This window comes from Calidris pugnax, unplaced genomic scaffold, assembly GCF_001431845.1.
Source record: "Calidris pugnax isolate Ruff unplaced genomic scaffold, ASM143184v1 scaffold63, whole genome shotgun sequence".
NCBI classification, from domain to species: domain Eukaryota; kingdom Metazoa; phylum Chordata; class Aves; order Charadriiformes; family Scolopacidae; genus Calidris; species Calidris pugnax.
Window position 1 is genome coordinate 3,833,591 of NW_015090852.1, and position 23,640 is coordinate 3,857,230.

The window sequence follows — 23,640 nt, forward strand, 5'->3', positions numbered from 1 at the left end:
AGAGCCTGGTACAGGCATCTCCAGTTTTTCAGTTCTTAAAGATTAACTTCTTCAAGATCAACGACGACGCACCTGTCAAGCAGAAGCTTACCTTTAAGTCAGAGCCATGATCTGTGTCTGTGAGGAAATAGTTTCCACTCTGAAGCAGATCTTGGCTTGGTGCGTTCCATCTGAAGCTGTTAAAAGAGCAGCATTTATACGTTTCCTTTTTCTGTAGGTGTTGTGATCATTGATGATCACCCTGAAGTGACAGTAGTTGAAGACTCCCAATCTAACTTGAATGATGATGGTTTCACAGAAGTGGTGTCTAAGAAGCAACAAAAACGCTTGCAAGATGAAGAGCGCAGAAAGAAGGAAGAACAAACGGTGCAGGTACAAGACCAGCATTTTAGTGGGAAATAGCTTAATGCAGTACTGGAAATGTTGTAAAGTATGCAGAATCTTCCTTTCAAAGAAGCTATATTTTCACCTTATAAATATATATATTAATATTAAGTTGTTCAGAACTAGTAAATTAAATTACTTTTCACTTAGTTACCTTAGGATTCTGTATTACTTGATTAGGCAGGTGGAACTGGCAAACTGAAATAACCATTTTTCATACTGTGATAAAGATTTATACTATTTCTTGTATATCAATCAATTCCAAGAGAAAAATGGATGAGAAATCATTGTTCCTGTGGTTAACTATGTCTAAAAAAATAATCAGGCTTAATCAGTTTGCTTTTTTGCTGCTACGCGATGTATAATTGGTGTCCATACAGACTATCACCTGTAAGAATAAAATTGACTTCTGCTTACAGGTCTGGACGAAAAAAGGATCAAGCGAAAAAGGCCGAGGTCAGAATTCCAAGCTCCCACCCAGATTTGCCAAAAAGCAGCAGCAACAGGCAGCGGCTGCAGCTGCGCAGCAGGCACAAGCTCAGGCCCAAGCTCAGGCTCAGCCTCCGTGTGCAACGCAGACCCCAGCTCAGCCACAGGCTCCTGTGCAGACGCAAAACCAGGCCGGAGGAGGGACACCCAGCACCGAATACACAGTGTCAGGCAAAGTTCTGCAAAATACCCAGGCTCATAATGGTTTGGGAGCTGAATTATGGGAAAACAAGGTGCCTCCTACAGCAGTTCTAAATGACATCTCCAAAAAATGTAAGTGGTATCTTTTGAACTTGGGGTAGGAGGGCAACCATTGTAGTTAGAGAATGCTGATTGCCGGCTCTCTCTGTTGATGTCTCATTTCTACCTGCAAATGTAGTTTGCACGGCAAATAGAGGGCAGCATTTCAAAGTGCAGCATTGCAACCTGTGAATACCTCTGAAAAGAGTATTTGTGGTATGATATTACTCAGTAGTTTGTTATTGTCGTATTCTTCATTCACTATGAATGAGCATAGTGAAGGGAAGCAGATTCCCTTCAGGAATCTGTGTTTTGTCAGGCTTGGTCATATTTCCAAACCGGATGATTTGCCTCACTTGAAAGAACCTTAACAGGTAGCGTATTGTTAACTGCTGAATAGGTTAACAATTTCTTAACCAAAGGTTATTTAGTCAAGACATCTATAATTTAATTATCATTCACTTGGTAACTTTAGTCAAATGCATTCAGCAACATTGGGGGGGGTTTAAACTCTCTTTTCTTAATTGTCAGTGGGACCCATTAGCCCACCTCAGCCACCTTCGGTCAGTGCTTGGAACAAGCCTTTGACATCTTTTGGTTCGGCTACATCTCCAGAGGTAAGAATGAAGGGCAGATGGGTTAGCTGTATGTGCATCTTTCCCAAATTATATCTCACTGGGATTCGGTACAGATTACCCATTTATTCAGGCATGCATGTACTTGGAACTATGATGTGTAGAATTCCATGAAGTCAGGAGATGGTACAGAAACACAGGATATAGGCTAGTGCTTTTATGATTGCAGCATGGGAAAGCTGTTCTCTTAATAAAAACTCAGCCGTTCACAGATTCTATTGATAGCTATTATTCAGTGCATTTTTTAAGTAAAAAATATTGCATAGTTTGTGTGTGAATACTTGTACGCAGTTCAGTAATGTAGACAGAAACAGGATGTCTCCAAGGAACTAAATGTTTTTTGTGTCTCTTCTTAAAGCAGATACAAAAAGCAGTAGATGCTTTCTAACTATATTAGCTCTACTTATTCCATGGAATCTGCATACCCCTAAATATTATGTTTACAGTCCTGTGGTTTTCTTTTCTTGGGCTTTTTTTGGTCTTGATTTCATTGTTTTAAACTGTAAGAATGTAACATCTCTCTTAGGAGACCATTTTAACTACTTAAGGAGATTTGGAAGTCTTTAATTTTTTTATTGTTCCTTTTGAATTAAGCATTAAGTTTTGAACTTTCAGGAGAATGTTGTGAACCTGAATCTGGACATTTTGATATTGCACTTGTCCCTCTCCCCCTTCTCTACCAGTTCAGCATCTTGATCTTGTTTGCATATTTCTTCTCTGCTTTGTTTTTTTCTTGCTCTTGAGCTTGTATAAACAGTAGGAACTGGAGGAGGAGGAAGTATATATTCACATATTGTTTACTCTTGCAAATCTGTTGCAGTCACAAATAATACTTTTCCTGCCAGAAAGTAAATGCACTCTTTCAGTGGTTTTCAGCTGAGCATATCCTGTGCTGTTTTTCTGAACCAGTGGCGTTGTACTGATCTAGAAATCTTTTGAAATACATTAATGTTTACCATTTAATTAGGGGACAAAGCCTGGGCAAGAAGGTGGAGTCGATCTTGGTATAGAAACTATTCAGTTTGGAGCCCCAGCTTCCAGTGGCAGTGACAATGAAGTTGGCCCTGTACTTTCTGAGAAGTCCACTGACAAGCTACCAGAACCGAAAGAGCAAAGACAGAAACAGCCTCGGGCTGGACCCATCAAAGCACAAAAGGTAAAAGGTCTTATCTTCAGTACAAACTTAAAAACTGAAAGAAAGTCAACCAAAAGGGGTTCACAAATAATGGAATAGAATACTCATTCAGTTAGGACTAGACCTACAAAAATTGTATTCCCCTCTTGTATTTCCTAAAACAATTACAAGTTGGTTCTTGGAGTGAAGATGGGGAATTTGGTTCAAGAAGTGAGAGTAAGTAAACAGCATCCTGGCTCAGCAGAGTTTGTCTGTTGGTTCCATATTTGGAACAATGGATGTGGCTAGAGCAGGGGTGGGATTATGGATTTGCAATAGCTTTGTTGGGAGACTGTGGATGTGGTAGAGTGGTTTATTTTTGTTTTCTAGTTTTGGGTTTTCTTTTGAGCTTACCTCACTCAGGCTTTGAGAGCTGTTTAGAAGCAGGCATTCTGTTTCTGCCCTGGCTGTATCTGCAGTTTCAGTAGTTCTTCCTGCCACCATGCCTGTCTTGTCCCCCTCTAAATGATTTGTGGTCCTCTGCTTAGTTTTTTCAGTCAGATAACCAAGATAAATAATATATCAAGTTGCAGGAAAAGTGTTTTGAGGAAAGGTGGAATGTTAGAGCCACTGATTTGAACTCTCAAATTCAAATGCATAGATGTTTGGATAATTAACTTTTTTGCAACTGATGTAGGAAGCCTGGATAGGTAATCAAACTTATCTCATGTTTTCCTTGTCCCCCTCTAAATGATGTGTGGTCCTCTGCTTAGTTTTTTAGCCAGATTACCAAGATAAATAATATATCAAGTTGCAGGAAAAGTGTTTTGAGGAAAGGTGGAATGTTAGAGCCACTGATTTGAACTCTCAAATTCAAATGCATAGATGTTTGGATAATTAACTTTTTTGCAACTGATGTAGGAAGCCTGGATAGGTAATCAAACTTATCTCATGTTTTTTTAAAATGTGTATTGCTTGCCCTCCAGAGATTTAGGGGCTCCATTCAATCATCACCTTCTTGTATTTCCATCATTTCCACTCATAAGGAGTAATGCTTTCTTCTCCTGTCATTTAGGTTACACTTAGTGATATTTCACATTAATGAAACATTTTCCTGTTATTTCTGCCTCTGGTGAATTCTTATCTGTGCATTGCTAGCACTCAGCACCAGCTTCTTGCTCCCAGAAAGTAGATAGTAAGAAAGGTTGTAGTAGATACACTTGGCTGGTGCTTTACAGAACCAGCTGTTTCAGTCCCCCTTGCTGCCTGAGACTTGGCAGCGCCCCTGATATAATTAGAGCCCTTTTGTCTTTCTGGAAGACTGGGTGTTTCTTTGTGTTGGTTGTGTTTGGGATTACTTTTTCAAAAAAAGCTGAAATCTGAAAGTGCAGTCACTTGTAGAATGAATTTAACTACACAAGGCACTCAGGGTATGCTGCAGTTCATGGGTTTTATTGCAAAAATATCATACCCATACAAGCAGAGAAATGTGCAGTAGTTAACACTGCTGGTGAATTGTAGTAACCTAGAGGCGCTCGGGGTATGCTGCAGTTCATGGGGTTTATTGCAAAAATATAATACCCATACAGGCAGAGAAATGTTAACACTGCTGGTGAATTGTAGTAACCTAGCACATTCAAACCCCATATCTCAGCTATACTAGCAGCATGCCTAAACCTGCCCCCATGAAATCACTGAACTCCAAAGTTAAATAAATATATATATACAGTCTACTTTATACTGTGTAGGAAATTCCTTTTTCTGCTTGGTTCAGTCTGCTTTATGCTGTGTAGGAAATTCCTTTTTCTGCTTGGTTTTAGCTATCAAGACTGCTGTAGATATTGTTGAAAGACAAGTGTGTGACTAAATTAATTGGAGATTAACATTTTTGCCCACTTCTGAATGAGAGGGCTGTAGTCCTCTAAGTGTCTTGATGACAAAAAAACCTCAACAAACAATTCCTACACACCCACCACCCCTGTGGTGATATTGTTTGCTATGAAGCCTAAATACAAACTTGTGTTCAGGATTGGAGGTGGTTAGTATTGTTGAACTAATACAGGCAATGTAAGAGAACCATAATTGAAACAAGGCAATTTACCTTTCCAAGTGTGACCTTAAAGTGTCTGGAGGGATTTCTGCCTCTAAACTGTTAGATAAAAAAATATTTAGGGTGAGGTAGGTCTGATGTTCCTGATTGCTGCATTGCAGAGCTCAGGCATCTGCTTCTACTGTTTCTTCCCTCTGAAAGCTGGTCTCTGCCCTCCTGAGGGTACTAAATACCTTTGGGAAACCCCACCCACCCCAAGGGCGTTGTATTGTAAAGAGTCTTCCATTTTCTCCTGAAACAGCTGGTTTGTATTTATAGAGACAATACCAGCAGCTTCTGTCTGTCCACTATAAAAGCTTAAGGAATAGGATTTTAAGAACTGCCTTTAAGGAGTTTTTGTGCTGCTCTGTAGTGAAATGGGCTGAGAAGTCTCAGCCAGAAAGGACACAGCTATTTGAACAGCAGAGCATTCAGGTTCCTTGAGGCCCTTCATTCCGGTATAATTCCACTGCACAAAAAAGAACTACTGAATTGCAGCAGTTATTCCAGTCACGGTGTCTGCAATATATGGCAACATCTTGCATGTAGGTGGTGGGGTTTTTTTCTGGATGTCCCCTTAGTGCTCAGTTCTTAGGGAAAAACGCTGCCAATACCTATACATTGACATAACTTGAAGTGAAGATAGTCTTTTGTTCTAGTTTCTTGGGGCCCTTTGAAGTCCTGATTCTCTGAAAATTAAAATAACCTGTATATATACGAAGTCTTGTGGCTTCTATACTTTTTTTTTGTGCTTTTCTTGTAAGGAGAGTCAAGCTGGCTTTCTTCTGTAGGTTTTAACTAGATCTTATTTTAGTTGAACTCTGCCACTTCACATAAAACATGTACTGCTTGAAAACAGTGGTTTAGATTCCTAATGTTCAAATTGAATGCATTTCATGTATGTATCCCTAACTTAGTCTCAAATGATTTATCTGTTGGAAAATTCTTACACTTCAGGAAAGCTTTGTTGGATTTAAACAAAGTTATTTTAAGCATGTTAGAATATTTTTGTGGGACAGGACTTGGAGGAGAAGACATAACTGACAAGTTAACACTAACTTAGCTTCCAGACTTGAGTCCAGTAGAAAACAAAGAGTATAAACCTGGTCCTATTGGGAAAGAGCGTTCTTTAAAGAACAGGAAGGTGAAGGATGCCCAACAGGGAGAGCCGGAGGGACAGGAGAAGCCATCTCCCACCTCTGTCAGAAGTCCAGAACCTGTCACTACAAAGGAAACCAAAGCAGCAACTGAACTGAGCACGGAAATAGGAACGATGATAGCTGTGTCTGCTCCAGAGTTTGGAACAAACACAAAGGTAAGAAAAATACTGCCAAACTATTGAACGCTATATGTAAAATATGATTACAGTGATGTCATTGACACTTGGCTGCCTGCTGGTGGTAGTTACCTGGACAGCAGAGCCCACTGAATAGCAGATATGAAACATACCGATACTGCTTGAATTAAACAGTTCTCCAGAAGTGGTTCAGAGACATGCTGTTTGTCATACCCCTGTACAGGGATCAGCTTGGAAGGTTTTAAACTTTTTTGCTGCCTTATGAATGTGAAAACTCCGTCCTGAGCCTTGCTGTGGAGAGTGGCACTGGAGCCTGTTTTAGGCAGATTCTGTAAACTCAGATATGTGTTAGATGCAAGATGAGTGCTTGACTTTCAGCAAGGAACTGGGGTGAAGTAGTGTATGCAATCATTGGTTGAGTGCATGGATGACCTGAAGCTATGAATTAAGTGCTGTTCTGTGAAAAAAGAAATGTCTAAATTAGGAATATGCTAAAGCATTGGATAAGGTTTGTTCAGTTTACCTAAAGGGTCTGTATGTCAGCTCCTGTTGGCTTGGGTATCGTCAAGGTAGTTCTTTGCAGAAATCTTCCAGGTTGCTGAGGAGTCATGATAGTTGTCTACGTGGAACTCCCCTGACTTCTCTGTAACTGCTCAGCAGCGAGATGGTGACTTGCTGTTGAGATTCATTGTTCTACAGCTCAGTTCTTAGCTGTGGTGCATTGACAGCACTGGTGGAAAACATCCCAGAGGCACTCTCCTTTTTTTGCCTAAGAACCTGTGTGGGGACTCCCCTCACTACAGCAGCATCATGTCTTGAGCAAGAACTGTGGTTGTCATCTCTCAAATGTCAAGAAACCGTGCAGTTTGAGTAGCTACTAGTTAATTGTTACACTTGCTTAAGTAAAGCAAAAATGCTTCTTGTATGTTTGTAAAGCCAGTTTTGTGAGTTTAGACTTGAGTATAAATGCAGCTACAATCTTCCTTTTCCCTAGTCTTAAGCAAAAATTTGATGCCACTTAGAAAAGCTGATTTTCTGCAAAAGTTACATTCATAGTTGAAGAATCTGAGATGCAGATCAGTCACAATTTGTCTTTGTCACCCACAGTTGGAAGGGGGGTAAAAAAAAAGACAAGTCAGTTTTGGCTGGTTTTTTTGCCAAGGTGTCATGTGAGCAGAAGATGCTATCTCAATGAAGTGTTATTACAGAGCAAGTGTTAAGGAGAATATTTGTGTCCAACATGGCAGCTACTAATTTGAGTTTTGAGTGGAATGGCAAATATGTAAGAAAATTCAGTGCTGGGATTTCTCATCACTCCTGGCAGTTTCCATCTTTTAAGTGGGTCTGAACAGTTTATGTTGATACCAGAAATGGATAAAGTGCCCTTCTTGTGTGCAAAATCAGAAGTGTAGACCTGTAAACACCAGCTTGCTCAAGTATTTGGTAAGAAGGCTGTTTGCTCGTCATGTGCTTTATTACTGGTTTTCAAGGTCCTGTGACCAGAGCTCAAGGTAAGAGGAGATGATTCTTCTAAGCCACGTACAGAATAGGAAACATATCTTTGTTGATTTCTCCAGACTAACTTGATACAAAGTATCTGTACTAAAATCAGCATAATTTCCTCTCTACAACTGTAATTTTAGAGTATGAGATCTTCAAAAAGGAAGTCTGGATTTTGTGGCTTTCTGGTCTTAGTTAAACATAGGTTTCCAAGGTTCTTTGAACTACCACCGTATTAAAGTGCCAAGCTTCTGTCTTCTGAAGGGAAGAGCAGAGTGAAAAGAAACTTTCCAGTTTGTGCTGAATATGAAAATTTCCAAAAACTTCCTCATTAAATGCTTGCTAATAGAAGTATTTAATAATAGGCCTGAATAGTCCTTTCTCAACAGTTGGAGGTTTACTTTTGAATTCCTTTGTCATGACTAGTTCCCAGGGCATTGATAAGCTTTTTCTAGGAAAGGGGTGGTCATATTTTTTATTCTATAGAAGTTGAACCAACAAACTGCAGATATTGGATAAGATAAGCTTCATCTTCATTTTGCAGGAATAAACCAGTCTTGCTACTTCTTGAAGTGGCTTTTAAAATGGGTTAAAATACTGCTCCAGCCTTGGATTTCCTATACTGATTGGTATTGCAACTGCTTTCTCATGTCTTTGTACTCTTCCCATTGCTCATTAATGAGGGAAGAAGTGATGACATATTTAATCTGTTGTTTCTATGCTAAGTTTTGAAGCTTTTAGCAAACCTAAATGATCTCTCTTTTGACACTCATAAACATCATTCTTGGAGACTACTGCTCAGCTTCCAGGAAGGCACGGTTTCTGTAGTGGATTTGGTGATTTAAATATCTGTAAAATTCAAGCCAGCTGTCCTCCTTCAGAAGCAGAAGCTTTGTAAGTCTACCCCATCCATCACAAAACAAACATCTTCATAAAAAGCACATGCGTTTAATCATACAGGACTGTCATACCTTAGGAACTGTATAAATATGAATTGGCTCATGCTACTGAGATGGTTAAGTTTAGAACACAAGTATGATGCTCCGAAGCGATTGCAGCTCTTGGGTTTTGTTGTATTTTTGGAGTCAAGGCAATCTGATGTGAAAGTCTGAATCAGGCAAAACGTCTTACCCCTTGCCTGTCCCTGCCATCTCTAAAGTTTTGAAGCTTTCAAATCACAGGAATGATCTGTACCTGGTTGTGGTACTGTGGCAACAAAATGTTTGCACAGGCAGTTGATAACAGCTGTGTCTTACAGAGATGATGCCCAAAAAGAGACAGGCTGTACTTGAGAATAAATTTTGAGTATCTGACAAGCTCTCTGGTTTGTGTGATTTATGTAAATCAGGAAGAAATCAAATACCTAATTAATTTCATATGAATCCTGATCCCTTATAGCAAGGTCAGCTCTGGGGTCTGCCTTGTCCTTTTGTTCATGAAGTCACTTCAGGTTTTGGGATCTCTTTGGGCAAAGTAGGTAGTTATAAAAAGTTTGCCAGTTCTTTTTCTTCAGGTACAAATAACTTGTAGGTAACTCTGAAAAAGCATGTATAGCTTTTTGCTCTTGCTATTGCTACTGTTACTAGTTCATAATTAACTAATGAAGTTGGCTTCATTAAAACAGTTGTTCAGAAGAATCACTTGTAATTCAGAGTTGAATTACAAAAGTTTATGGTGATAAGCCGTATCTAACAGATTCCTAGGCTTAACGTACCAGTAATTAAAAGGCAGTGGTTAACCTACATCTTATGGAGTGGTGTTCCTGTGGCTAAAGCATTGTCTTCTCTGCATGTTCAGCACGTAACTTGTCTTTGTAGGATGGTTCAGCATTGCATGTGTACTTCTAGGGGCACCAGAGTTGATATGATGGTTTGTTTTTAATTTTAGTGCTGTAAAAAAGCACTGAAGCATTTTTGTGCTGTAAGGTTCCAATGGGAGAAAGCTAGCAATAGTCTTGATCTAATTTCTTTTTTAAGGAGTTTTAGTTCTGAGACTCTGAAAAATTTGCATCCAAACCTTGAAGGAATTTTAATAATGTTGTATTAAGAACTTCCTCTTATGCAGTAAAGCATCTTAAAAAAAGCCAGTTAATTACTTCATTAGAAGGACCTTGTGATTAAAGCAGCCTTGTATGTGTGCTTTGTTGTACCCAAATTAAGGTTGCAATTTGGAATCAAATATAAATGTTCAACTTCCCAGTTTGTTGGTTTGGATTGTGGGAAACATAACTCGTATTTCACCAGTTTAACAAGTAAAGGAAATAACTTACTGGAGAAAATAGTTCTGTTTCCTTCGTAAATGCAACAATAAGTCAATATGCATTTTGGGTCCTCTCTTGCCCCATTATGGTTTAGCTTGTTGTCCTGGTCTTTTACCAAAATGAGCTTATCCTTGTAAGGAAGATTATTTGTTACTTGTCAGTTAGTATCTTAATGCTTTAGTTGCTTTTTTAGGAGACATTGCCGTATGCTTGAGGAGTAAATTGAGTGTACACTTTTTTAATAGCTTACCAACATACAGATTGGATGCAATTAAACAAGTATTATGTCATTTGTGCTTTCAAAATTGTTGGCAAGTCCAGGCAGTCATCAGCAGTCCTGCTGCTAATTTGTCCTTCAGTTCCTTCTTGGTGTTTGGCTCTATAAAAACAGTGGAGCCTTTTCTGGGCTTCAGCCATGTAAAACTCTAGAGTTTGAAGTGCTTGCTAGAGGGTGGATCTTGGCTAATTCAGGGTCACACCGTTTATCTAACAAAGTGTGTGGGTCAAGTTCTGATAACACCTGTTTGCCTGTCCAGAGTATGCTCAGTAGATATCCAGTGACAAGAACTAGAAAGCAGTGCTCACTCTGGCTTCCCAGAAGTACCAATGCCTTTTTTGTTCACTGTAGATCATTCTGTAGAGAGCTGGCAGCGTTACCCATGAGAAACTTTCATCAGGCAGCTTTATACCTACAACTGCAGTAGTTCTTGGCTACAGCTAGATCCATGAAAGTGGACCTTGTTCATTAAGCACATTAAGGTCCGCTTAACAGTGACAAATGAAGTTTCAAGGAAAGTGTCTGGATAGACTGGAAACTTTAGCCCTTTTCATCCTTGAAATCAGGAGGTAGACTTCACCACTCAGACAAACTGAGTCTTGAGGCTTTCAGAGACAGGACTTACAGGAAAGAAAATTGGTTTGCAAATTGCAACCATCTCTATGTGTTCCTTTTAATCTGGAGGGTCTTACCTGTCATAGGTTTACACAAGAAATGTCTATATTTATGTAAAGCTACAGAAAGCTTTCAGCTAATATATTTTTACTTTTTAAATAGGCTAAAACTGCCCACAAGTGGCTAAAGCATCTCAGGTAACAAACGATGTTATGCCACCACAGTTCAATATGTCTAGTGCCCAAGCAGTACATCACTGTATATTCTTGATTTGCAGACTGTATATGGACTTGTCTCCAGATGTACGTTGTGAGGTCATGAGGCAAGCTGTAATCTCCCAAGAATTCTTCTGACCTCAGTAGCAATTCAGCAGTAAGGATTGCTGAACATGTCTTCTAAGAAAAAAATGGTGTGACATTCTAATCTTCTGTTGCTTGGTGAACTCCTCCTGTAGAACAGGTGGCATCTGTCCAAGAAACGTAAATTCTCGTTTAGATAAGGGAGAAATTTTAATGGAATTATTTTTCTTCACAGGAGTCTGTAACAGACTACACTACACCTTCTTCTCATCCTAACACAGTGGCTACTAGCAGTACAAAAATGGAGGAGACTTTGGTGACGAACGTAAGTGTATTGCAGTGATAGTCTTGACTTTGAAGACAAGAAAATATTTTCACGCTTCTTTAAAGCACAAAGTAGTGCCTTCAGTAAACAAGTCACTAGGGTTTCTTTCGTGTTAACTAGCTGTGCACTGTCCAGTAATCTTACTCTGAAGGACAGTTGGTTTGAATTAGTATCTGTTCTGGAATTCTTCAGGTATTTTCTTGTCTTTTGAACAACCACAATGAACTAAAGAGCACAGAAAGTGGAGATGATATTTCTAGAGACAATTCTCAAAAATCAAGGGTAGGCATAAAGAGAGAGCATGCTCTCAGCAGCTGTTGGGACTTGAACCTCGTACCAGTAGCAAAGCCCTGTAGGTGAGTTTGAAGAAAGGCTTTTACAAACAAATCAATTTTGAACAGTAGCCTGAAATCATAGCAACTACGTATGAAGGAAGCAGCTTAATGGCTTCTGAAAGCACACGGCACTTGTTCAGTTGCTATGGAGATGAGATGTTTGCAGTCCTCATGAAGCCAATGGTCCTGACTGTGTGAGTGTGGTGTAGCGATTGAGAAGACCAGCTGGATTGTGACTTGTAGTGAAGTCAGGGTTGTTTTGAGTGTGCTGGGGTGTCAGGTTGGGGACTTGGATCTTGTGATTTTTGTTGTCTGAGTAGCAGAAATAGAATTAGCTCAGGGTTGAGTCACTTGTTGATTGTGGGAGGAAAGAATCCTACAGAAGGATCTCAGGTTTTTTTACAAAGATGTCTTGTGAATTCCATTTAAGAAATGCTTTCCAGCTTACTGCAGCATCCTTTAATGCAGTTTTGAAGCAATACTGATTGAATTTACCCTTCTGCTGGATTTTCTGGTGGTGGCGTGGTTTGTGCCTTCGGTGGTTAGTGTGGAAGACTGAATCCTTTTGTGTCAGTGATGTTAGTGTATGCTCCCTGGGGCATGTTGGAGTTGGATTTGCCACACAGAAAATGAGGGCTCCTGGCCACAAAGGATCTGTGCTATCTCCTGCTTCAAAGCTTCAGGATCTCTGTCTTTTGGATTAGCCTTATCTCATCCAGTGGAAGTCCATTAGCTGTGCTGTGAATGGAGAAAGAAATGGTCAGAATTAACAGACTGGCCACTGCACTATTTTTGATATAGTTCATTTAAAACTTAGGAAATCCATCAGTGTTTTCTTAGGCAAAGATAGTAATAACATTATGTCAAGTTTATTTCCTCAAGTTTCACATCTTTCATCTTTTGGAAGAGAAAATAACTTAATTCAGTTATTGGATGGCAAATCTGTTCTGGTTTGTTTCATGGTCCTGTGACTTTGGAGGTTTATAGCTTCCTCTTTTCAGAAACTGCATCTCAGAACTCAGGGTCACAAAGCCTCATGTACTGTATTGGTACAAAAGGGGCCAGACTCGGCTTGGGAAGAATGGAAGGGTGCTTTAAAGTAAATCCCAAAGCAGAAAATTGGTATTTGTTTATGCAGAAGACATGGACACTTTAGAACCTTAGTCTTCAGCCTCTTAAAGAGAGGTGAGAAGCATCTCAGCACCCACTGAATGGCCTTTCCCTGCCTACCAAATTTTCACCTTATTTTATCAAAATCTCCCTGCCAAACGCTCAAGCCTTGACGAAATTGTAGCTCACTTAATAAAGCTTGAGCTTTGCTTTTCTGGGGCTTTTGTAGTAGACGTAGTTAGAATGTGATGTGTGTTGCCTGCCTTTCAGGTGCCCCTGCCCCACACCCTTCCCCTCCCTAGGAGGGAGACTCTACAACAGAGCTCCAGCCTAACTCCAGTTTCTCCCGCTACCGTCGACCTCACCCTCAAGGTATGTACCACATCCCTCTAAGGGTCGTTTTCTTGCATGCAGGGGAAAAAAGTTAACGGAGAACTTGCTGGTGAACCTTTTTTTAGAGCCTTCCTTTGTTTCCTCTGCTGAACTGCTTTTGCATATAAACGGATGGCTGAAACACAAGACTCTATCAAAGGATGCATTTAAATTATAAATCTCTAACCCCGTTTTGCATTAACACTTGGCATCTCAACCAATCTTGGCTCCCACTGCCCTGAAAGGAAAAGATCCTAGCATTTTAGCATTGTACCGTAGTGTTCATGACAAACCATCAGAATCTGGCAGGTTTTTTGAGAGTTTAGCTTCAAGTTGCCTGGTTTTGGTATTAAAGGCTGTAAGGAGTTGCTTGGTAAGCCGAGCTTGATTTCTTGTGAGCTGTAAGATTTTGGTGCAGTGGTAACATGGTTTTGAGTTGGATGGCTGAAGTTCTAAACAATGAAATGTAGGTGGTGTGTTGGTGTCTATGAAGGGCAGTTTGATCAGTTAGTCAGAATGTGTTTTGTTGTGTTATGTTTTGTTGTTTTCTGCTCTCCAGTGTAGAGCAAGTATGTAGAATATTTTGAATGGTGTTTTTCCATTTTGTTGGATTTTTTTGACTGTGTGCATTGTATAACTCACTAACATAGAGTTGGACTCTAGCTTTGCTGCTGTATTTTTGGTCTTTTTTTTAATTTTTCTGGTGTCCTAGATCGGCTTTGTGATTGTGACTGCAGGTGACTGAACCAGTAGAAATACTGTTACTGCTTCTAGTATTACAGAAGAGTAATGTTTGAACTTAGTTTGTCTAAATTTTTAACAGAAGAAATGAAACTAGGGATTGTATACAGACTAACACTTTGGAGAAACTTGCTTGTCAATCCCAATGAGACTTAAATCTCACTGGCATGGTTTGACAGCTGCTTGCTTGTGTTCTCTACAGATTATAGTTATTAATGATCTTTTGTTGAATCTCTGCTATTCTTTTGTTAACACTTTATTTCCTGGAAAAAATATAACATAGCTTTAAAACAATCAACCAGCAAAAATGGGGAGAGGGCTGGAGAGGGACAAGTAATTTAACAAAAATCTGGTGTTCTATTGTAGTCTGGTGTAATAAGTTACCATAATCTGACTTTCTGGCGCCTGAAAGCATTTTTCTTAATAGCAGTGTCTTAACTATTTAGCAGCTGGATATGTGGTTCACATGTAAAACAGGTAGGAATGTTATTACAGCACAATACTACAAAGAATGTGGCACTGCTCAGTGACAGAGCGAACAGTGATGTTTGTGTCACTCACTCATCCTGCAGTTTCTTTATCTGCTGTTCTGGTGCCAGTGATTGGATTGCTTTCTTGGTGAGTGGTCGATCTTGGAGACATCCGTGTTTTGAGGGTACCTTGAAGAATGCACTGACCAAAATCTGAATGGAAAGGCATTTGGGGAAGCAGCTTTATCTCCAGTTTCTCTATTCCAGCCACTGGAGCTCTTCCTCCCTTTGCAAATGTTGAAGACAACAAGCTTGCTTTGAAGCAGGCACTTGAGACTATCACTTTTACAACAGGCCTTCTGGTCAGCACAGAGCAGAGCTGCGCTTTGTCATCTTCTACAGTATAATCCTTGATTCTTTCAAAAGGGACTTTTAGAGCACCAGAGGGGAAAGCATTTCCTTCTTTCCCTTAAAAGAACAAACTCTCCGGGTTCTGCCTCCATAAAAGAAATTAATTCTTACATTTCTTCTTTCTTCCATTCCCTATCACAGAAAGTTGTCTGTGAGGAAACTCTGCCACAATTGCTCCCACTACTTGACATCGTTCTGCCAGGGTGTAGGTGAAAGGTGCTCATATGGGAAGGTTTGTTGAGATCTCGTTTCCTTGGAATAACTTTGCTAAAGACACCTTTACTAAGGCAGACATCTTCTTTAGGACTTAGCTGGTAGGGCTATTGGTAGGCAAGGAACTGAGCAAAAGAAAATCCAAAGCAATCTGAAACTGAGCTACCTGGCCCTCTTCTATGTTTTAGGGTTCCATCTAAAATTCCTGTGTAGGCATCTGGTCCAGAATCTGACACGGTTTTACTTTCTTTTTTTGATCACTTAAACTTTGGCATACTTAAGGATATGCACATGGGTATTTGTCTCCATTTAAGTTTTAGGTTAATATGTTATTGCAATGTGAAGGCCCCAATGAATCAATGGTGAAGAGAAGCCTCAAGCAACCATGATCTCCAACCTGTGCCCTCCTTTTCTCATAATTAAGCGAGCAGTGAAATAATAACACTTCCCCCAGCCTCACTTCATTTAGAACCTCTTACTCCTTCATATCTGGTCTGTAGATGGTGCTGCGTAGGCACTCCTGGAGTACCAATCTGTTTTCTTTTTTCTGGCTTAAGAAGTTAGTGTGTTAAGGAGCTCTCTAAAAGCAATGCTGTTAGAAAACTCAGAACTCTGTTATATACCCCTTATTGCAAATTGGCAGGGGTGTGGGATGATCTGGGATCTTGGCAGTGGTTAGGTTTGGAAGACAAAATGCAGTATGCAGACTCTAGCTTTTGTTATCAATGGTTTCTCCAAGGCATCATGAAACTCATTGAATGAAGTTTCTACAGCTTATCTATTCAGACATTCAGAAAGGACCCTCTAGCCGTACCAGAACTCTACCCTAAGCAAAATCTTTTCCAGCAGATTAGTAATAAATTTTGAAGTTTGCTCTAACTGCAAGAATCGGAACCAATTTGGAGGAAAACATTGTGGAGGGGAAACTGAGAGTGATTGCTGGGGAAGATAGTCTTGAAAAGGAAAATAGGTGACTTAACTCCAAACAACGTAATGTGTAACAAAGTTTCCCTAATCCTCCTTTATTCTCTTGAGGAATACAGAACTCCACTTCCCATGTCAGTGTGTATTGATCACCTGATACCCACTTCTTTGAATATTGCTTGGCTTTTTTATCAGCTCTGAAGCATCTAGACAAATAACCTAAGTCATGTTTGATCTGTCCAGACTGTGCCTAACTTAAGTGAAACAGGGTACGTTGAAGGTATGACTTTCAGGGACTGCAAGTCCCAGTTAGGGGGCTCTGTTGATCCAGGCAGTGAGGTCAAAGTTGTTGGTGAATATGTATTTGGCCCTTTACATATATCCTTAAAGGCAGCACCTGGCCCTGAGAAGCTTACTGTCTGCCAGATGAGCAATTTCAGCTGGATGGCATCCAGCTCTGCAAGCGAAATCATTCGTTTCAACTGAGGACAGCTGAAGGCTGTAGGGAAGTCCACGAACTGTGTTTGAGATTTAAAATTAATGGGTATAGTCTGAGCATTAATACTTCCTTTTCAGTAGTCCCTCAAAAATGTCTCAGTTCAAAGATTTAGCATTGCATGTTTAATGTAGCAATAATTAGATTATTATTGGGTGCAGTAAAACAATAGTTTTGGTGGAAGAGAATTGTGTTTAAAATACCTAAATTAAAATCTCATCTTCCTTGCTGTGTGAGACTTAAAGTGATGATTATTACAGAGATTAGGGAGCAAGAAGCATTTTTAGCATTAATGTAAAGCAATGTGCACAAGCTGTGTCAGCTCATGGTTGCTTTTTAAACAGCACTTGCTTTGGAAATCTAAACTTGAGTACTCATGTTTACTGAAGCGTGTATTAGATATTTTTGGTGGCCACTCAAAGTGGATGATTTACCAAGAAAGCAAGGGATGGTTTCATTTAAATGGCGCAAATAATTTGTACGTAAAGGACTTTGTGGAAATATTTAGAGAGTTTTTTACCTACCTTTTGCTCACCACGTCTTTTGCTCTTATGTCAAAAAAATCAAGCCAAATTAGTATGAGTGAATTCTCTTTTGAGCATTGAATGTTAAGATGATGAACTGTGCACGTGTGCAGTTGGAACAGATGAGAAAGCTCCAACTTAAGGCTGTATGCTTTTTGCATGAACAGAGTTGCACGATTATGATGACTTCTAAAAAAACGAGGCTCGCATGAAGCCTGAATTGCCTTTTGAACTAAAAAGACCTGTTAGAAGAGGAAGACTGTTTGACTAGTTGAAACTTCCTAATAGATGAGGAAATGTTGTTTTCTTTTAAATAGATGGAGTCTGCACGCAAAGCATGGGAGAATTCCCCAAACATGGGGGAGAAGAGTTCACCAGTGACCTCAGCAGCATCTCCCATTGCTGGTGGCAGTGGCAGCAGCAGCAGCAGCAGCAACACTGGGCCAAGCAGTGGTACTTACAGCTCTTTCTCTAGTGCATCGATGCCTCCTATTCCTGTGGCCTCGGTTACACCGACAACTTCACTATCAGGTACTGGATGTCAAGATTATAGTAGCCTGTTGTTCCTTCGTTATGTTTTTTCAAGAGATTAGATTCCCTTTGGAATTATGTTTAATGCAAAGCTAGCAGCAGTTTTATGCTAGTGTGAAATGCTGGGCCTGAACACCAGCTTCCCAAATACCTTTTAATTAACAAGGGGATACTTCACTTATTTCACTTCAGTCAGCTAAGACAACATCTCTGCTTTTGCTATTTATACAGACTTGAAAGAGGAGCTAAACTTCTCCTATTGGCTGCCTTATTGGTTTCATTTTGAATACTTCACCTATTTCACTTCAGTCAGCTAAGACAGTATCTCTGCCTTTGCTACTTACATGGACTTGAAAGAGGAGCTAAACTTTCCTATTGGCTGCCTTATTGGTTTCATTTTGTTTAGCTGAATGAAAGCAAGCAAGTAGATCTTTAGAGCAGATGGTAGTTCTGACAGACAGCTAATTGTAGTCTTGCTTTCATTTGTGCTCTTGCTTTTGGAGTCAAAGTTTCAACAGTTCATACCAAGAGCCCCTTAAGCAAGTAGATCTTTGGAGCAGATGGTAGTTCTGATAGACAGCTAGTTGTAGTCTTACTTTCATTTGTGCTCTTGCTTTTGGAGTCAAAGTTTCAACAGTTCATACCAAGAGCCCCTCACACTAGGCAGAGCAAATGTCCACCTGCTCTTCAGAAACAGTGTTGGTTTCCACCTTGGTTCTTTGCAGAAGTTGTTAAATCCGATTAAATATTCACACCCTGGAATATTAGAATGTACGCCCCAAATCTCTGCTGAAGTGTTTGAAAAACCTTTATTTGGAGCCCAGCTCCCACCCACGATACATTGCTATAATTTATTGCATAACTAACAAAGATGTCTCCTTCAGTATTTTCATACGCTCCTGAACTTGAGAAGGGAGACGTATTATGGTTGCAGCACTTCCTGTAGTGAACTTAATAGAATTTTCCTCCTTGTCCACCTTATGTTGATGGAAACAGCTGGGTTAGGTTTCAGTGTTCTTAACCAGTCGTGCCTATGCTTGCATTGCTGTCCCAAAACTTTGACTGCTGACAGATAAGGCTTTGAAATATCTTGAGCTGTTTTATTATGTATGACTTGCCTCTGTCCTTCTAGGAGCTGGAACATACACAACCTCTTCCCTGAGTACGAAGACTGCGAGCACCTCAGACCCTCCTAATATATGTAAAGTGAAACCCCAGCAGTTGCAGACAAGCAGCCTCGCTTCTGCCAGTCACTTTTCCCAGATGAGCTGCATGCCATCGCTCATCGCCCAGCAACAGCAAAGTCCCCAGGTCTACGTGTCTCAGTCTGCAGCAGGTAATAGTGTTTGTGGCTGGGAAGCCACATGTCTGCTTTTTCGAGGTTCTGAAGCTGGAGAGTTAAATTCATTTCACTTTGACTGCTGACAGATAAGGCTTTGAAATATCTTGAGCTGTTTTATTATGTATGACTTGCCTCTGTCCTTCTAGGAGCTGGAACATACACAACCTCTTCCCTGAGTACGAAGACTGCGAGCACCTCAGACCCTCCTAATATATGTAAAGTGAAACCCCAGCAGTTGCAGACAAGCAGCCTCGCTTCTGCCAGTCACTTTTCCCAGATGAGCTGCATGCCATCGCTCATCGCCCAGCAACAGCAAAGTCCCCAGGTCTACGTGTCTCAGTCTGCAGCAGGTAATAGTGTTTGTGGCTGGGAAGCCACATGTCTGCTTTTTCGAGGTTCTGAAGCTGGAGAGTTAAATTCATTTCTGGTTTTATCTGTGGTAAAGACAGAATGATGGAGAGCATTCTGTAAGCAAATATTCCCTAATTTTGTCTTACTCTAAATGTGCAAGTTTCTATGAGTAAGCATAAAGATAATGCTGTGTTGTTAGTTTATTGAGGAAAGTAAGTTTGAATCTCTTGATGTGCCATTTTTCTGTTGCAGAATTGTAAATCACTGTTTAAGACCAAGAATGACTAAGTCTTGATTTCTTAAAGTGCTGCGATAGTTTAGAATCACGGCACCTTTCTTTAAAGAAAAACCTACATATAGTTAACCTCAATTACATGACAATATAGCATGTTCTTCTTTCTTCCTTCACCCAAACACCTGTTTTGGCCAGAATCTGTTGCTCGTCCCCAAGAATTTTATGGGACTGAAGATGCATATGGAAGACTGATAGATTCTGGGGGTGAATTGGAAGAGATGCTAAAGCTGGTTACGCACCCAGCTCTTCTGTCCCATTTCTTCTCCCAGTCTTCCGGTAGCTCTCATACTGGGAAGTACTGACAGTGGCTGCATCCCTAACTCTTGATGAAAACCTTTCAAGCAGGGCGGTGTTTGGCATCAGGTACTAATTGTATTGCTCTTCCTGAGGTACTGCAGCTCAAATCCCAGCATTTTATATGGATACAAGTCATCTGTTCAACACGCAACATGCACGTTTGGCACCACCTTCTCTGGCCCAACAGCAAGGCTTTCAACCAGGGCTTTCTCAGGTATTTGGGGATTTCTTTTTTTCTTTTTTCCCTTCCCTGTTGGTATTGTCTTTCAAGTTCTACCAGTGAGCTAATGGGGGCAAGGGAGAGTAAGACCAAAGACTCTGCAAAAATGAGTTCGTACGTGGCCTTGCTATTTCATTCTGGTGCATGCAGGCAGTGTTTGATCTCTGCTGTTCCTGAGAATGGAAGCGTTTGTTGTGAAAGTTGAGAGAATAAGCTTTCACTCACAAATATACTTCATGTAAAAGCACATGTTCATGGGAGGTGTTTTTGTAGCCATTTCAGTGCAGGCTTATGCAGCTTTTCTGGCACAAAATTGTGTGGTCATTTTGTATGCAGATCTAAATGATTCATTCAGATTCTGATGGTTCTTTGCAAGGAGAAGTGTCAATTTCAACTAAAAAGTAGTTTTCTGAATGGGAGCAGTACCAGCTCTGCATGCAGCCTTGGGATTTGACATTCTTTGGTTTTGTTTACTTTTATAATGATACACAAATCCTGGCACGCATTTAACTGTAGCTTTTCTGTGTGACTTTTGTCCATGTGGATATTTAATAGTTTCTTTTTTATGCAGCCTGCTTCAGTTCAGCAAATCCCCATCCCCATCTATGCACCTCTGCAAGGACAGCATCAAGCCCAGCTGAGTTTAGGAGCAGCACCAGCTGTTTCACAAGCCCAAGAGTTGTTCAACTCCTCCTTACAACCTTATAGGTAGGTAGCGTATGCAAATTTCTTTGGGTTTGGAATAGCAGAATTTATAGACCTTGCTTCCATGCAGACTTGTGTTCTTTGCTCGATAGCTGCCTTATCGTCCTGTCTTCCCCAAAAATCTCTTCTGTCTGTTTGTCTCGCTGAGAGCTCTGTGTGAGTTGTCTGACTAATCTGCATGTGCAGATGTAGTTGTGAAATTGTGGGTTCAAAAATGGTGCTTTTGTATCCTTAGGAAGCAAGGCCAAAAAGCCGAAAACAGTCTTTCATACTAAGAAAAAGAGGAGTCTGTCCCTTTAATTCAATAATTTGAGTTTATTTTCTAATTAAGCCAACATTGGAGTCTTGAAACAGTTTGAAATCCTAGTTTGAACCCCGTATGTGGTAGAAGCTTAATTTCAGATGCATAGGAATAGCAGGATACCTTTTAGAACAAATATTTTCTGTTTGCTGCAAAAGATAAGATGACCTGTATCTCTCAAGTGGCATCAATAGCCAGACAATTTCCGCTGTAAGCCTTTCCAAAGCTTCCTTGCAGTTCCTCTCAAAACTGATTCACAATGGTGTAATTCTGACAGATTTTTTTAGTTTGGCTTCGAGAAAGTTTCTTTGGAAATTTAATTACAGGGTTTTGCCTGTGCTGTAGAAAAACCTGCTTGTTGCAATGTAGAAGGCTGAAGCCACAGAAGGTTTAATTGAGTACATGTGTATCCTGACTTTGTGCTTGGCTGACTTTGGACTAAATCTTGCTTGTCTTACCACAGCTAACAAAAGTTGTTGCAAACAGTTGGCTAGTTGCAGAAACACAATCAGTCTGGCGTGCGATCCAGATGAAATAAATGCTTCTGGCTGATCTGGTCGTGCACAAACCCACTAGTAATGGAGTTTTGGGTTGTGCTATTTTATTATAACAGTATGAATACTTTTCCCACGTCTCTTTAAAGGTGCAGTGGAGGATAAGCTTTGAGATGTGTGGGTTACTGGTTTAAGGAAAAAAAAAAAGCTTGGGAAAATGTTTCTTGCTACATTGAAGACGTTCCTCTGCCTGCATTCTGGAGAAATTTCTCTAGTTTTTCTAGTTTTCAGAGTGCAACTGTAAGAATGTTTTTGCAGTTAAGGAAAGGTACAGAATAAAGCTAACCTGGGTGTCCTGTCAGGCAAGCACATGGCCACTATGCTGACAGATTAACGGGACCAGTGCTATGCTGGTACATATTGACCAAGTGATAAAGTGAAAAGTGTTTTTACATCAAAGCCACTCTTCTCTGAGCTGAAAAGCTTTGAGAGGGGCATTTATTTAGAAACTCTGATTCTTCAGTCTGAAAGTGGCTGTTCAGCAGTCTCTTAATGGAAATGTTCGGATAAATACTAATGGACTAAAGCAACCTCTCTGTGGTACTGTGCTGCACTGGTTTTGGTCTTTGTTTTTCAAACAAACTGTAGCTTACCCATGCTGGTGACAAGGGAATTGAATATCTAGTTAAAATTAAAGGCTGTGGCATCTGTCTGTGCTACTATTTTTAAGCCAAAACATTCATTTGGAAGCTACAATTATAAGCATCCCATGATTTAACCAGTAAGTATTAAAAGTTGGACTAGGGAGATCTGTGAAGTCAAGAGAACAAAGCAGTTTACTTTACTTTATGACTAAGTGGAAATACTCACATGTGGTTCTTTACCACCGTCCTACCTTATAGTACAGGAACTAAGAACTTGTAGCTTCTGTATATTACGTTTAAGTTATGCAAAAAACTATTTTAGCACGCACATCTAAATAGCTACATGTACTTTAAGATTTAGATAAAATCCTAGATGTTTTTTTTTTCCCTGTGGCCTTTAGTAGCCTCTATTATTTCATTGCATACAGAGTAAATAGCAAAATCTATCTTTCTCAGGTGAAAATTGGTTCAGTAGAGGTAACCATTCTGGTTCTGTTTAAAGAATATAACTTGTGTTATTAGTTTTTGGTGGCTCATTGTTGAGTTCTCTCTGCATTTTTATGTTTAATGCTTCAATCTCTTGCAGATCCCAGCAAGCTTTTATGCAAAGGGTAGAAGCTTAATTTCAGATGCATAGGAATAGCAGGATACCTTTTAGAACAAATATTTTCTGTTTGCTGCAAAAGATAAGATGACCTGTATCTCTCAAGTGGCATCAGTAGAAACTTAATTTCAGATGCATAGAGATAGCAGGATACCTTTTAGAACAAATGTTTTCTGTTTGCTGCAAAAGATAATAAGATGACCTGTATCTCTCAAGTGGCATCAATAGCCAGACAATTTCCGCTGTAAGCCTTTCCAAAGCTTCCTTGCAGTTCCTCTCAAAACTGATTCACAGTGGTGTAATTCTGACAGATTTTTTTAGTTTGGCTTCGAGAAAGTTTCTTTGGAAATTTAATTACAGGGTTTTGCCTGTGCTGTAGAAAAACCTGCTTGTTGCAATGTAGAAGGCTGAAGCCACAGAAGGTTTAATTGAGTACATGTGTATCCTGACTTTGTGCTTGGCTGACTTTGGACTAAATCTTGCTTGTCTTACCACAGCTAACAAAAGTTGTTGCAAACAGTTGGCTAGTTGCAGAAACACAATCAGTCTGGCATGCGATCCAGATGAAATAAATGCTTCTGGCTGATCTGGTCGTGCACAAACCCACTAGTAATGGAGTTTTGGGTTGTGCTATTTTATTATAACAGTATGAATACTTTTCCCACGTCTCTTTAAAGGTGCAGTGGAGGATAAGCTTTGAGATGTGTGGGTTACTGGTTTAAGGAAAAAAAAAAAG

General features: G+C 40.0%; 1 protein-coding gene across 13 annotated transcripts in view; it reads left to right on the forward strand.

The window, feature by feature from the left end:
- PRRC2C (proline-rich coiled-coil 2C) overlaps positions 1–23,640 on the forward strand; it is a 61,925-nt gene that overhangs the window by 24,498 nt on the left and 13,787 nt on the right. For 5 of the 13 annotated variants that reach the window (XM_014943420.1, XM_014943424.1, XM_014943427.1 and 2 more), the window contains exons 17-27: positions 218–372; positions 804–1,146; positions 1,645–1,730; positions 2,716–2,904; positions 6,015–6,266; positions 11,435–11,524; positions 13,240–13,341; positions 17,438–17,651; positions 18,784–18,987; positions 20,029–20,150; positions 20,728–20,864. In XM_014943420.1, coding sequence (XP_014798906.1) covers positions 218–372; positions 804–1,146; positions 1,645–1,730; positions 2,716–2,904; positions 6,015–6,266; positions 11,435–11,524; positions 13,240–13,341; positions 17,438–17,651; positions 18,784–18,987; positions 20,029–20,150; positions 20,728–20,864 — 1,894 coding nt within the window. The remainder of the gene's footprint in view (positions 1–217; positions 373–803; positions 1,147–1,644; positions 1,731–2,715; positions 2,905–6,014; positions 6,267–11,434; positions 11,525–13,239; positions 13,342–17,437; positions 17,652–18,783; positions 18,988–20,028; positions 20,151–20,727; positions 20,865–23,640) is intronic. The other 8 variants (XM_014943421.1, XM_014943429.1, XM_014943432.1 and 5 more) reach the window with 5 other exon arrangements.